Source organism: Centrocercus urophasianus, unplaced genomic scaffold (genome assembly GCF_019232065.1).
Source record: "Centrocercus urophasianus isolate 14NV4802_14NV808 unplaced genomic scaffold, USGS_Curo_1.0 seq_10, whole genome shotgun sequence".
In the NCBI taxonomy this organism is placed as follows: domain Eukaryota; kingdom Metazoa; phylum Chordata; class Aves; order Galliformes; family Phasianidae; genus Centrocercus; species Centrocercus urophasianus.
The window spans coordinates 95,125,772-95,139,165 of NW_024884142.1; the positions used below are offsets into that span (position 1 = coordinate 95,125,772).

Below are 13,394 nucleotides of genomic sequence, written 5' to 3' on the forward strand. Positions count from 1 at the left end.
TGATTTAATTATGAGTAAATCATATGCTTGAAGTTAGGCATTTGATTAAATACCTTGCTGAACCAAAGTGCGTCCTTTTTGATGCTGTTTAATGGTCATGAAAGATTTATTGCCCTTATAGACTGGCATTTGTGCGCTGTTATCCTGTGATAGCTGGGGTCTGTAGCACAGGATCAAGGCACGCCGTCAGCTGCAACTAGCTCCAAGTTTCCTTAAGACTGCTCCAGTACTTCTTCATTTTCCTTGTGATTTTTATGTAATAGGTGAAGAATTTAGTACCTTAGGAGTCGCCCTTTGTCATACCTAGTTTCAAAGTTGTTTTCGGATGAATTTTATAGTGTAAGTTATGTGTCTTACATGGTAGTGCTTGAAGAAACTGAATTGTGAGACAGAACTTGAAATTGCCTTTTATTTTGTTAAATATGCAATAACTATTGCTGCTTGTTAAGACTGTAGCAGGTTGCCTTAGGACACGAAACACTTAGTGCCTGGTACTTGGTGAGAAGAAAAAAAAAAACCAACTATGTACTAAGTTTTTTGCAATTAAAAATCTGGAAAAACTTGTTTAAGAAAATGTTAGCCCAAGAACACGCATCTTTTGTTAGTACAATATGCAGACCTGAACACAACTTTTTATCAACAGTACAGTGTTTCATATTTAATCAACACAAAATGAAGTGCTTCCTTCACATGAATGTAACACAGATCAAGTCTCAGCCAAAGCAAATAAAAGAATGAATGCTTTGTTAATCATCCATAACTAATTTGTGCATACACAGAAGAAAATGAAATCTGTTTTTGTCAAGAGCTTTTTTCATAGAAGCAGCAAGGGAGAATTGAACATGTAATGTGCATTAGTAATAGTGAATAGCAGTGGGGAGATCTGAGATGTTTGCCTAGGACTTCTTACATTTCTTGATAGTAACAGCATTTAACAGACACCCAAGATAAGAGAAGGGAGAGTATTTTAAGTTGTTTGCCAAAATATAATAAGACAAACCTGTGCTGAAGCAGACATGGATGGCTTCCTGTATGCATTGCCATATATTCATAAGTATTGCAGGGAAGCGCCACATATCTCTGCAACAAACTCAGCTAATAGATAATATACAGTGAAGAAAATGTTAAATGCATTGCTTCTTTGCACAGGGAATATGATTGTGTTGCTCTAGTGGCAATGTGGTTATGGTTGAAAGGGCAGCTTCATTACAATCCCCTGTTTTCAGGCTATTGCAGCTTAAAAAAAAATCATCCATTGGACTGAATTTTTTTATGCTTGTCAGCCTTGAGGTGAATTTTCCTATAAGTGCAAAGTTAGAAAAAATCCTTTTCGCTGTTTCCCCGATTTAAACAAATTTGGAGGGATGGACAGACTTTCAAATACTTGGTGCGTGTTTATCTGAAGAGTTGCATTTTGGAATACTCTGGGTTTCTCCTTGCGGCCAAAACACAGATTGCTTTGTTTATAAAGTGCATATCTATACAGTAAACAACTACACCTGCACCGTGCACCATTCCGACTGTTGTGTGTGCATAGGGTGTGACAGCCAAGACGTCTTACGTGCGTGAGCATGTCCCTCTTATAGCTTCACACAGATCTTAATTTTCGGCTGCCTTCCTTTTACCCTGGTTACATACCTGCCCTTTTCTCCTTCTTCTTCCTGCATACGTCAGGCTCAGATCAAAGTTTGGCAGCATGGCATTGGCCAGACCCACTGATTTGATATTTTTTTCTTTAGTTGCTCTGTGGGCAGGAAGGGGGGGGGTGCTGCACACAGAACAGAACCACGACTTGCAAACTGCAGCTCTTAGATAATAGCCAACAGTATATTTGCATTTTAAAATTATCTTGAAATTCTTGTCCCTGATAGTAAGCTGCAGATTTGGATAAAAGAGACGGTAATCAAGTGGCACGGGTAAGAGAGCTGTACCAAGAGCTGCATGAAGACACTTTGTTTGAGATCCAGCGGTTCCGGAGTGATTTGCATCGTGGCAGTGGTGCTGTAAGAGTTACAGATGCAATGCTCTAAAGCATGGGAGCTGGAGAAAGAGAGGGTGAAGGATAGGAGGAGGGAGCAGTGAGCGCCCATCTGGTCATTTCCGTGTAGTTTGATTTTTTTTTCAGTGACATTTTAGGCTAAACGTAAGATAGTACTGATATGGTAAATAAGTTGACCTGAGGGCTGTGTGCGAGCATCATGTCTCAGCACACAGACTGCACGGCCGTTCAAGTCTCTGCTTTTGAAGTTAAGATCAGACCTCCAGTACAGAAACAATGCAACACGAGTCATACGTACCTGCCTGACACTACCTGACACTGTTAAAAGCTCTTCTGTGTCATAAGCATGGCGGTTTTGTCATTTAACGTTATGTGTTTGTTCTGTGGAAGTTAGGTAGCAATAACTAGTTGGTGACAGTGGTATCTTGCAAAATCTATTCCAACAGGTTTTGTCTGTGTTCAATAAATCCAGCGTTATATACGTGTCTTAACATACATACTGTCTTAACAGACAGTATTTTCTGTAAAGGTGAATGAAAGTGTACGAAGGTGCTGGAACAGTTAATCTTTTGACCTCCTCTCTTCTTTAATGAGAGTTACCTCAAACTTGCTTCCTTGTTGGAGACAACAAAGGAGCTAAACAATGCGGTTACGGTTATGAGTCCGTTTAAATAATCTGGAGTTAATGCTGGGGTCTGTATCGTGTGTGCCTTCACACACCACGTTTGTTTCCTCAGGAAGAGGCTCGCAGGTAGGCATGGCCTGATGCACTGTGCTCTGGACCTTGCATCTTCCCCTGTACTCAGCACTGAGGCTGCACCTCAAGTACTGCGTCCAGTTTTGGGCCCCTCACTGCAAGAAAGACATTGAGGCCCTGGAACGTGTTCAAAGGAGGGCAACAAAGCTGGTGAGGGGTCTGGAACACAGGCCATATGAGGAGAGGCTGAAGGAGCTGGGAATGTTCAGCCTGGAGAAGAGGAGGCTCAGGGGAGACCTCATTGCTCTCTATAACTTCCTGAAGGGAGGTTGTAGTGAGCTGGGGGTCGGCCTCTTCCCTCGTGTCATCAGTGATAGGACCAGGGGGAATGGCTTCAAGCTACGGCAGGGGAGATTCAGGCTGGACATGAGGAAGTATTACTTTTCAGAAAGGGTGGTCAGGCACTGGAATGGATGCCCAGGGAGGTGGTGGAGTCACCGAGCCTGGGGGTGTTCAAGGAAAGACTGGATGTTGTGTTGAGGGACATGGTTTAGTAGGAGCTATTGGGAATAGATGAGCAGTTGGACTGGATGAGCTTTGAGGTCTTTTCCAACCTTGGTGATTCTATGATTCTATCATCCGCCCGCCTTAATGCTCCATTGAACTCACATTAACCATTCAGCACTGAACTGGGCATATCATTTCAAACTCACCTTTCCTGTGTCAAAACTCTGGATCTTTGTCTTAAACTTAAAAGATGGGAAGGGAATTTAGGTCCTAAAATGAAAAATAAAAAAATAAAAAAAAGCAGCTAAAGGGTTTTTCACATCCAAAACTAACAAGTAAATAACTAGTTTTCCCCATTTTAAAAAATGTTATTGATTTATCAGCTTTCAGCTGAACATTGTCTTCTGCTGGGGGACACTGACTGGATAAATCTCTTGTATAACCTAAGGTTCAGTGGCACACTTCATGGGATACCTCCTCTGCATAGAGCAGATGAGCAATAGAGTGAATCATAAAATGGAGACTTCATACCAGGCAGAACAGAGGTGTGAAGTGCCAGACGCTGGAAGGTGTCCTTAATTCATAACAGGTATCACCTGTTATTAAAAATATATATATATATTTTTTCAAATGTAGGATGAAAGGTGCCCTATGAGGTTCTCTAGTCAACTCACAAAAAACGTGGAGCTACAAGTTGCTGAGCAGTAAATGAAGGTATGGATATCAAGTAAACTCCACTGAGTTTACTCTTGATAAACCAGAATTCTCCAGTCACTGGTTTTCAGTGGGAATCTCTTGTCTGCTTCTGATAGTGTCTGTTACTAAATAAACTGTATTTGTCTAGTTTCATGTAGAGCAGGCACATCCAACCTACAACCTGCACACCTTGTGTAGCCCTGCTCAGCCTGCACTGCACCCCCCTCTCCCGCCCACCTCACCAAGAAGTGCAGCCAGTGCCATCGAACCTGGCTGATGGGTTAGTTTCACAAAGACAAGGTCACGTATCCCACTGGTTTTATGACTTTGTTCTCTCTTTCTTGGGTCACCTCTGCTGGTGCAGGTTTTGGTGAGCACAGCATGCAGGCTCTTGTTCATTGCTGGTGAAAATGCACAGCTAATGGTGGTGATTGTATTGAAAAATGGTGTTTTGTAGCTGTGAATTTTCTCTATCAAGCAGAGTTATTGTGCTCATTGTATCTGTTGTACTTTCCCTGGAAATAGGTAGGAAGTGTTACTTTTGGAGCAACCTACATATGTGCTACCTCAGACAATTCTGCTTCACCCAGTGGGTCCAGGCAAGCCAAAAGGTTGGGTACCCGTAATTTAGAGTTTTGGGAACCAACTTTATCATCTGCTGATTCCCTCCCTTTTAGCATTAGGCGAATTAATTTTAGTTTTACTTAGTTCTTAAGCTAACTCTACAAAAAGACTATCCTCAAACTCTTCAAAAATAGAGAAATAACCCAAACCCCAGGGGAGCACTGCTCTGGGGGTGTCCTTGCTGCAGAAGGATGTGAGTCACTCAGAGGCAGACAGCACACTGCGAAGGATCCATCCCAGCCCTTCAATGACAGCCGTGTACCAACAGCAGCCCAAGTACAGACTTCTTTAAATCTGCTCCTCTGGGGGCAAAGGTTTGTGGATTTGAACAGTTGGTCTGTAGTAACAGGTTTCTTCACAAGCTGTGATCTTGTGTCCTGCATCTGGGCAAAATTAAAGTTCTGTGCAGGAGTTGCAGTAGGACTTACGCTTGCAGTCCTGCAGTGTCTAAAAGTGATTTTATCTCAATAGCTCTTGCTTTCAAGTGATTTATGCCGTACTACAGGTGGATTTGCACATAACTGTGCGATGCTTCTTAGCAAGCTTGAGGAGGTCACTTACCTGGCCAGGAGGAGAACACGGTGTCCCTGCCCCAAGGCAGGTGATGGTCCCAGCAGGAGAGAGCTCCAAAAGGGAAGCAGAACAACAGGCAATATTAGTGTGTTGGTCAGTGAGCTCAGCATGCCAGGATCCAGGCATTGCAGGAAAGGATGCGATTTCATTGTGGCTGAGTGGTGGGGGCAAGACAAGTATTCAGGGCTCCTGAACTGTACAACGTGAGTGGTATTGCTGCATCTGCAAACAAAGGCATGTTCTGGTACTTTACAGAGAACCTTTGTAGAACATAAAAATGGACGCAGCTCAGCAGCTTATTGAACTTGTCATTTATGGGAAAGATAAATTTGCACAGCATCTCTCTCTGGAGAAAGCAAACTGAAAGAGGAAGGAGGAGGGTAGCTACAAGGGGCATCAGTGGAGCTGCCACCTTGGACTTCTGGAGGGCGGACTTTAGTCTCTTTAGGACCTTGGTTGAGGGATCCATTGGGAGGTAGTTTTGGAGCCTGTCCCAGCCCAGGAAGATTGGGAATACTTTAAGGAAGTAATTTTAAAGGTACAGGAGCTGGCCATCCCCAAGTCACAGAAAACGAGCTGATGGGCAAGGAGGAAGGACTGGCTGAACAGAATCTTTGGCTAGAACTCAAGAGCGAAAGGAAAGTTTTTGGTCTCTGGAAGAGGGGGCAAGCTACTTGTGATGATTACAGGTATGTAATGAAGCTGTGCAGGGAGAAAATTAGAAAAGCCAAAGCCCAGCTAAAACTGAACTTGGCCACTAAGGTAAAGGACAACAATAAACATTTCTATAAATGCATCAACAAGAGTCTCCATCCCTTGTTTGATACCGATGGCACTCAGCGACTCAGGATAAGGCTGAGGTACTTAATGCCTTCTTTGCCTCAGTCTTTAATAATAAGACTTGTTACTCCCTGGGAACACAGCCTCTTGCAGTATTAGATAGGAATGAGGAACAGAATAGCCCTGCATAATCCACAGCGTTTAGGTTGGATATCAGGAAAAACTTCTTAACTGAAAGGGTTGTTAAGCACTGTTGAGTTGATTGAGTCACCGTCCCTGGATGTGTTTAAAAACCATTTGGATGTGGTGCTCAGGGACATGATTTAGCAGGGGGTTGTTTGGTAGGGTAGTATGGTTAGGTCTTAGTTGGACTCAGTGATCTTCTCCAACCTGAGCAGTTCAGTGATTCTATGGTGCGAGTGTTTCTATGCATCAGTTGTCTCTCATGTACAAGAATATTCAGGAAGTGTTCCCATTTTATGAGACAGCCCGAATGAGAAAGGGTGGGCACAGCCAGCACATCCAATGCAAGGCTGATTATTTCAGGGTTTGATAGTTCTGTTACTTACTAAGTCACTCTGCCTGCCTGTAAACTTCTCTTTATTGCCCTTCATAAACATCAAGCCCACTTGATGTGGATACCCTCTCGAGTGGCCTAGTGATAAACTGCAAGAATAAAATTTTTGTCCTGCACCCTTTTTTTTTCCCTTTTTGCTGTTTGCCCAGAGGCTGAAAAGTTTCTTATAGCAAAACAGGACCAACCACTAGTTGATGCTGGTTTGCATAGTGTAGATGAATTACTACGGTTTCTTTGGTACTACTTCACTTTTTAAAGTTCCTGTCTGATGCTCATCTTTGGAGATTTCTGGGGGCCACAGAGGTAGAACAGTTTGAATATGAATGGTGCGTCTGCCTGCGTCGGCTTGTTTACAGCCCCCAGCCTCTCAGGACACCAGTGAAATGCCATTGGGCTGCTCTGAAAGCAGAGCCTAAGGATTAACTAGCAGTAGCAGGTTATACTTCCTCTGTGCTTACTGAAAGTATTGTTTCCACCGATGGTGAGTAACAGGGTGTTGTGCTACCAGTACTTAATTCACCTTCCTATGGACTGGTTTATATGTACTTATACATCTATTTTTTATGCTACATGTATACACATATATGTAAATGTATTTACACACGCATACCCAGGTCTAGCTATTTCAATGTTTATGTTTTTAATTCCCTTCTCAATCTCATGTCTAGGGCTCAGATTTTCTGGTACGTGCGGAATTTTTTAAACATTTATTTCTCCCTTCAAATGCATCAAAATTCTTAATAATGTTCTGGATACCTTGAACCATTATTTGCTTTTAAACAAGTTCTCAGTACGGATCGTGCTGCCTGCATTTGGTCCTCCAAATCTCCCATCCAACTGTCTGAATTATTTTAACTGACATAGTTTCTAATTTACTCTCTCCAGTTGAGAGAGCTCCCTGTAGCTTGTCTATTTTAGCATTTAATTGATGTATACTCTCACAAATTAAATTCTGTAGTGATCCATTTTGCTCTGTCAGTGAAGCAGTGATCTTTCCATCGAAGCAAGATGGCTCTTGCAGCACTGCTGGCAACCAACTGCTGGAGAGGCAAAACTCTGATTTCCTGCCCTGCGGCGTCACGGGGCTTCAGGGGCAATGGGTGCTGTGCCAGAGGACAGCTTTCCTTGCAAACGTGCAACATTTAATTAGGAAACCAAAGGAAAGCGAAGTCCCCCAAACTCCTTTTCGTAGCTGGAAAAAAATTGCTTTGCCTGATTATTTTGTACCCAAATGTGCTGCATAATGCTCTTACTGAAAATCTACATAGCTGTGCAGGTTTTTCAGTATTCTCTTTTGTAAAATGTTATGCTGTACATTTTCGTTTTCTGGGATACAGTTAAAACTCAGTGTTTCTTCTGACAAAATAACGATGTCCAAGTGGGAAACTTGTTATCTTTCCCATATAGGTCTTTTTTGGATAATGTCTGTAAAGTGTTTATGCACCACTTAATACTTTCCTGCTGGGGAGGCAGTTACCAATTAGTATCCAAATAATCAAGGAAGAGGTGTTGAAGAACCCTGGGGATTTGGCACTGAGGGTCATGGTCAGTGCGCATGGTGGGGGTGGGCTGATGGTTGGACATAATAATCTTAGTGGTCTTCTCCAACCTTAATGATTCTATGACTCTGAACAGCCCAAGCTCAAGCTTCTATGGCAGTGTTAATCTTCTAACTTGCTTCTTTTGGAGGAGCTGGGCACTGTCAACCAGCAATAAGTGCCTGTCTCTAATATGTGATCATCCTCCGTCCAAACACTTCTTTGTTTTCTAACAGGAGAACAGCTTATCTAGTCTCAGTTCCTTTGTCAGTAGTTTATGTGTGGAAGTGCTGCGTAAGGATGGCATTGGGGCTGCTCCTTGAAAACCTGTCTGTAGCTATTGAAATTTTTGTTTGTCTGTGTGTGTGCTGTGGATCTGCTGGTCTCAACAGGGCTGACTGCCAAAAGATGGTTTGAAACAGCCTCAGAGGAATGGCACCAGCGGGCTCCAGCTCTGCTGGTATCTCAGATGAGAGAGGTTTTAAAGCCTCTACATACATACAGAGTAATAGTTAGAAATTGTGAATGACTTCAGTTTGTTGCTGGCAGTGCACTTCTTTACTAAAAATGAAATGGGACTTGTATCGATTTTGTAACGTTGCTTAGCTCTATGCATATTCAGTACTTCAGGTTATTAGGAAGTCTTGATTATCTGTGTTCGTTTTTGTTTTGCTAACTTTCACAAAACGTGATGTGGCAACTCCAGCAGTCATGTGTGTGTAAAATACCTGGAGGTATGGCTGAGGCTTATGCGTTTTAAATCAAGAGCATGCAATTACAATGAGAGAAGTTGAGCAATTAAGAAAAATTTGCATTGTGAGTCCTGCTTTACCTTCTACAAAACCCCATGTTCTCACATGAGACAGAAGTAACACCAGATCTGACTTTCACTACTGAATTGATGTTATGTATTTAGTATCTTACCAAACGGGTTCTGTTTCGAATAGCTCACCCCAGCCAACTGCTGAAGCCGTTCCTGCATACCCCACTCATAGGCATTTCTCTTGGATTGTTTTTTCTCTTCTGATTTAATTGTTCTTCTACAAGATTTCTCTGCAGTTAAACGTGTGCTAAGGAAAATAGAACTTGAAAGATCAGAGGCCCTTCTGTTTTTCTAATATAATAAATTGACAAATTTGGACTCTTCTAGGCAGTTGGAACCTGAAAAATGAACTTCTTCCTTTGGCCCACAAAGAGATTATAAAACGAATTCCTTTCTTGGGAAGATTGAACTTGATTGCCAAGTATGTCTTACCCTTCACAGCACCTCCAGATATTCAGCGCCAGGAGAATCCTGCCCATGGCTGGCTTCTCCCTCCAGGACTGGCACACCGCTGCCTGTGCTTATCTCCCCCCTCGCTACCAGCTCACCCAAGCAGATCTCACAGAGAGCTGCTGATCGCCATCTTCCCTGGCAGAACCTCACTCCGTGTCTGTTGGTCTCATTCCCTCTCTGGTTCTGCTTGCGAGCCTTGTCTTCTCTGTAACACCACCTTGACAAAAACAGTGGGCATCTCAGTTGTTTCATCGGTTAAGGTGGTGTGAAGCAGCCATGCCACTTCTTTAAAAAGAAAGAAAATACACTTTCTTTAAGGGAAAACCTAATTGCATAATTGGGTACTAATGAGCTGATGAACAATCATTCCTAATATTTGAGTAAGTTGCTAACCATGGTTTCACTAAGAACAACTGTGATACCATAAAACAGATTTTAAAGCCAGTTGATAGGTAATTGTGTGTTGTTTGCAAGCCATGAGCTCTCGCCAACTGATAAAACAGAGGATATAGCCTGATGTGTGATAAACATTTCCTGGCCACTATCGCTCGCCATTGGAATGTTTTCTTTTGGCTACAGGTGAAGGCATAATTCACGTTATCCTCTCGCTTCTGGTTGCTCCTCTTCTGTTTGGCAGAAAAGCACATGCACCAGGATTGGCAAGGGGTTTTTTATGCCCACTGCATAAGTATTCGCACACCACATCATATATGGCAGCTTTCTCTAAAGATGCTTAAGAAGAAGTTAACAAATGTCCTTTCTATTTACCTTGGGCACTGTTTTCACACCGTAGGGTGAAAATTGAGACATTAGCATTACAAAATGAGTTGCTCTTAAGATGCAAGCTGCTTACATGCATTTACCTAGAGAACACACCAACGAGGGACGCCGAATCTCTCATTGCTTTCGGAACAGACTCGGCAGTGAATCTCGGTTCTGTGTAATGAGTTGTAATGGTAGTTATTCTAAAGGTACAGCACAATGACAGATTATTGTTGTTCTTATCTGTGTCGTAATTGAAAGTCCCTGATCATATTTTCCATTTTAAGCTTTGTCAGAACCTTGGACCTTAATCTGGCTCTCTGATTGACAGTGGCGGCCGGGGAGAGAGCCCTGGTATTGTTTGTGATAGCTGGGCTGCTCCGCGTGATTCAGCTCAGAGCATTTGCATATCCTTAAGTATTTCTTCTGAGAGGGCCTAAATCCTTCTCAAGTGTTTGATGCATTTTTTGAAATTCATTCATAAGGTATCTACATGCACTAATAGTTCTGTATAATATTGCTGTGCATAATCTGACAGATAAGGCTAGTTTTTTAAACAAGGTATTCTTTAGGGATGTCATATTACATTCTGACTTATTCTACTGGGCGGAAATGTCAAGTACTTTGCAAAAGGATGCTTCAGTGTTTTGATTGAATTAGTATTCTTTATTCAGCACAAATTGTCAGCTGCAATAAAAGGTAGTCGTATTGTGGGAACGTCTTTCAAAAGAGTTAACAGCAGGGCTTTTTTGTTTTATTTTTGTTCCTGGAGCTTTATTACATATAATCATTCCTCTGCTGCTGATGCCAGTATTAGACACAACGAGAGGAGATTCTCAGATGCATTTTATATTAGTTTGTCTGAATTGTTAAACTGTGAAGCAGCACCTTTATCTTGGAATATTTCTTGAAATACAGCTTAGGCTTTTATCTTCCCTTGTCTAGCTTTGTATTTTCTTTCCTTGCAAAGTTTTATCAATGTCTGTGGAACAATTGTTGTCCTTAATTTCAGAAACCTGCCACTCCTGATAGTACTTGTGCAGCACAAGCAAGAAACACCATTGGTCTGAAAAATATTCAGCCATTAGATTTGATCACCTTGATCTATTTGAACCCAGATAGCAGTTTGAAACATGAACTTAATGGCCAGTACTGTTAGATACAGAAAGATGCACATAGTTGAAACCCTCCTCTTGCATAGGAGGACACCTGCTCCAGATTGCTAAAGGAGAAACGGCAACGTATTCCCACTTTCTTAAATGGATACCTGCTGGGGATGCTCGAGCCCTTAATGACTTAGGATCTCCTATGGAAGATCACTAATGGCAATGAAAGCCCTTTTTTCATTGCATTAAGCATGTCCTCCAGGAGCCGCCAGTAGTGGCTGTGACCTAGTTTTAGAAATGAGTTTGTCTCTTAAAAGGACCATAGCAATCCTCACTGCTTGCATACTTGAGAAGGGAATGATGCAGATTCAATCAAATCATTTTTGTTTTATGAACATGCAGGTTTTAGAGTTAACATCTTTCACCTCAGTTCTGTTTCTTGGTTTGCTTTCAGGAATCTCCTTCTGGCCGCAGAAAAGCGCTCGCCACCAGCAGCATCAACATGAAGCAATATGCAAGCCCCATGCCTACACAGACAGATGTCAAGTTAAAATTCAAGCCTTTGTCCAAGAAAGTGGTATCTGCCACGTTACAGTTCTCTTTATCCTGTATTTTTCTGAGGGAAGGGAAAGCCACGTAAGTTTATTATTTTTTTTTCTTTGAAAAAACCACAACAGATATCCTGTTTCACATTGCTTTTCACAGAGCTCTTTCCATGAAGGGCTCTGTCTGTATAGAATGACAGAATTTGAGAGCATCCTGTAGCATACCTATCATTCCTGCCATGCTTAGTTTCTTGAGTCAAAGTCATTTCTTGCTCTGATTATCGTCTTATGCTTTTCAAAGAAAAACAGCTTTTCCTTTACCGTTACAGAATGTTTAAGTAACAGTATCTTAAGAATATCTGCAGCTTTGAAAACAGCAGGAGTGTACGTTTGCATGCATGTGTGTACTCATCCAACAGTAGCCTTAACAGACTGTAAGGGTATTTCAGAAAGAATAAAAGAAAGAGAGGGTGGAGTCAGAAATAAGATTTTGGGTTGATCACAAGAACAACTTGAGAAAAGAGTTAATGTGGGCACAGATTACCAATCCCCCATTCACCCATCTGGTTCTGTCCCGTATTTCAACAGCCTATTGAGTGTGAGGCATACAGATTATCTTACCAGGTCCTGTAACATCTCCTGCAATTCCGATCAGACTCAAGATGTCAAATGTTGGCTACTTCATGTGGCTGGAGAGTGGATTGTTTGTCACCCATTCCATTTTACTCTTCCTGTCTGTCTAGTGGAGACTATAGGAATGTGAGAAAGGCAGAACAAAAAGAGGCAGATTGGAAAACTGCTGTTCTATTGGGCTTTACGTGCTTCTTTTTTCCCCCAGAAGGGGTAATGGTCTCATTATTTTGAGTGCACTTGCAGACACTGCCTGCTGTAATATATTGCACTGTAGCACCCTCAAATTGCTGCATAAACAGATTTCTAAATCTTTGTGTTACAGCATGCATTTTGACATTAAAAGTCTATCTTCTTGTCTGCAGGCTTTGAAAGCCACAAATACTCTTAATATTACTGTTTTCTTTCACTGATTAACCCTTTGGGAACAACGTTTGGAATCATATCATATGAATTTTATTCATATATAGTGAATATAGATTGATACGTAAAATACAGACAATATTTTGAAGTATAGAGCTGTGGCTTAATGTGGCATTGCAACTGGAAATGTGAAGGAAGAGGTATCTGACCTTTTAACTTTGGGCAACAACCAGCATCTATGAACTATAAACAGTAAATAGCTGTACAAGGCTTTTAGTGCTTTTTGGGGCCGTAAATTGTAAAAGCTGAGCCATTTGAAATTGCACATCTCTTCTTCCTGTTGATATCGATTTGTTTCAGTCTGTGGACTGCAAGGCAGGTAGAGTGTAAGTTGGCAATAGGGCTTTAATATTGCCCTGAACCAGGAACCTGAAGAAAAAATAAGCTGGTGTTTGTGAAAGCATTGTTTTCTAGTATGTGTAAATAGAGAATGTCTTACCAGTCAGGTATGTGAACACATGAGAAAGTGTCCAGACTGATGAATATCTCCTGCAAACTGCTGTAATTGTATAAAGTGAGATTCACTTTTATTTTATGTGTTTTTTAAAGAAAACATAGCAACCTATTGCTGTGTGTTGCCAAAAAACGTATTTCTAAAACACAGAGGAAAGGTTATAGAGTGTAAATACAAACAGGGCAGTTAAAAAGGAAGAAATAGTGT

At 41.7% G+C, this 13,394-nt stretch overlaps 1 protein-coding gene across 9 annotated transcripts in view; it reads left to right on the plus strand.

Annotated features, from left to right (window-relative positions):
• EHBP1 (EH domain binding protein 1) overlaps positions 1–13,394 on the plus strand; it is a 196,298-nt gene that overhangs the window by 62,572 nt on the left and 120,332 nt on the right. For all 9 annotated transcript variants that reach the window (XR_006170291.1, XM_042826828.1, XM_042826838.1 and 6 more), the window contains exon 6: positions 11,590–11,771. Coding sequence is in view for 8 of the 9 variants with exons in the window: in XM_042826828.1 (XP_042682762.1) it covers positions 11,590–11,771 (182 nt within the window). In the remaining variant the exon portion in view is untranslated. The remainder of the gene's footprint in view (positions 1–11,589; positions 11,772–13,394) is intronic.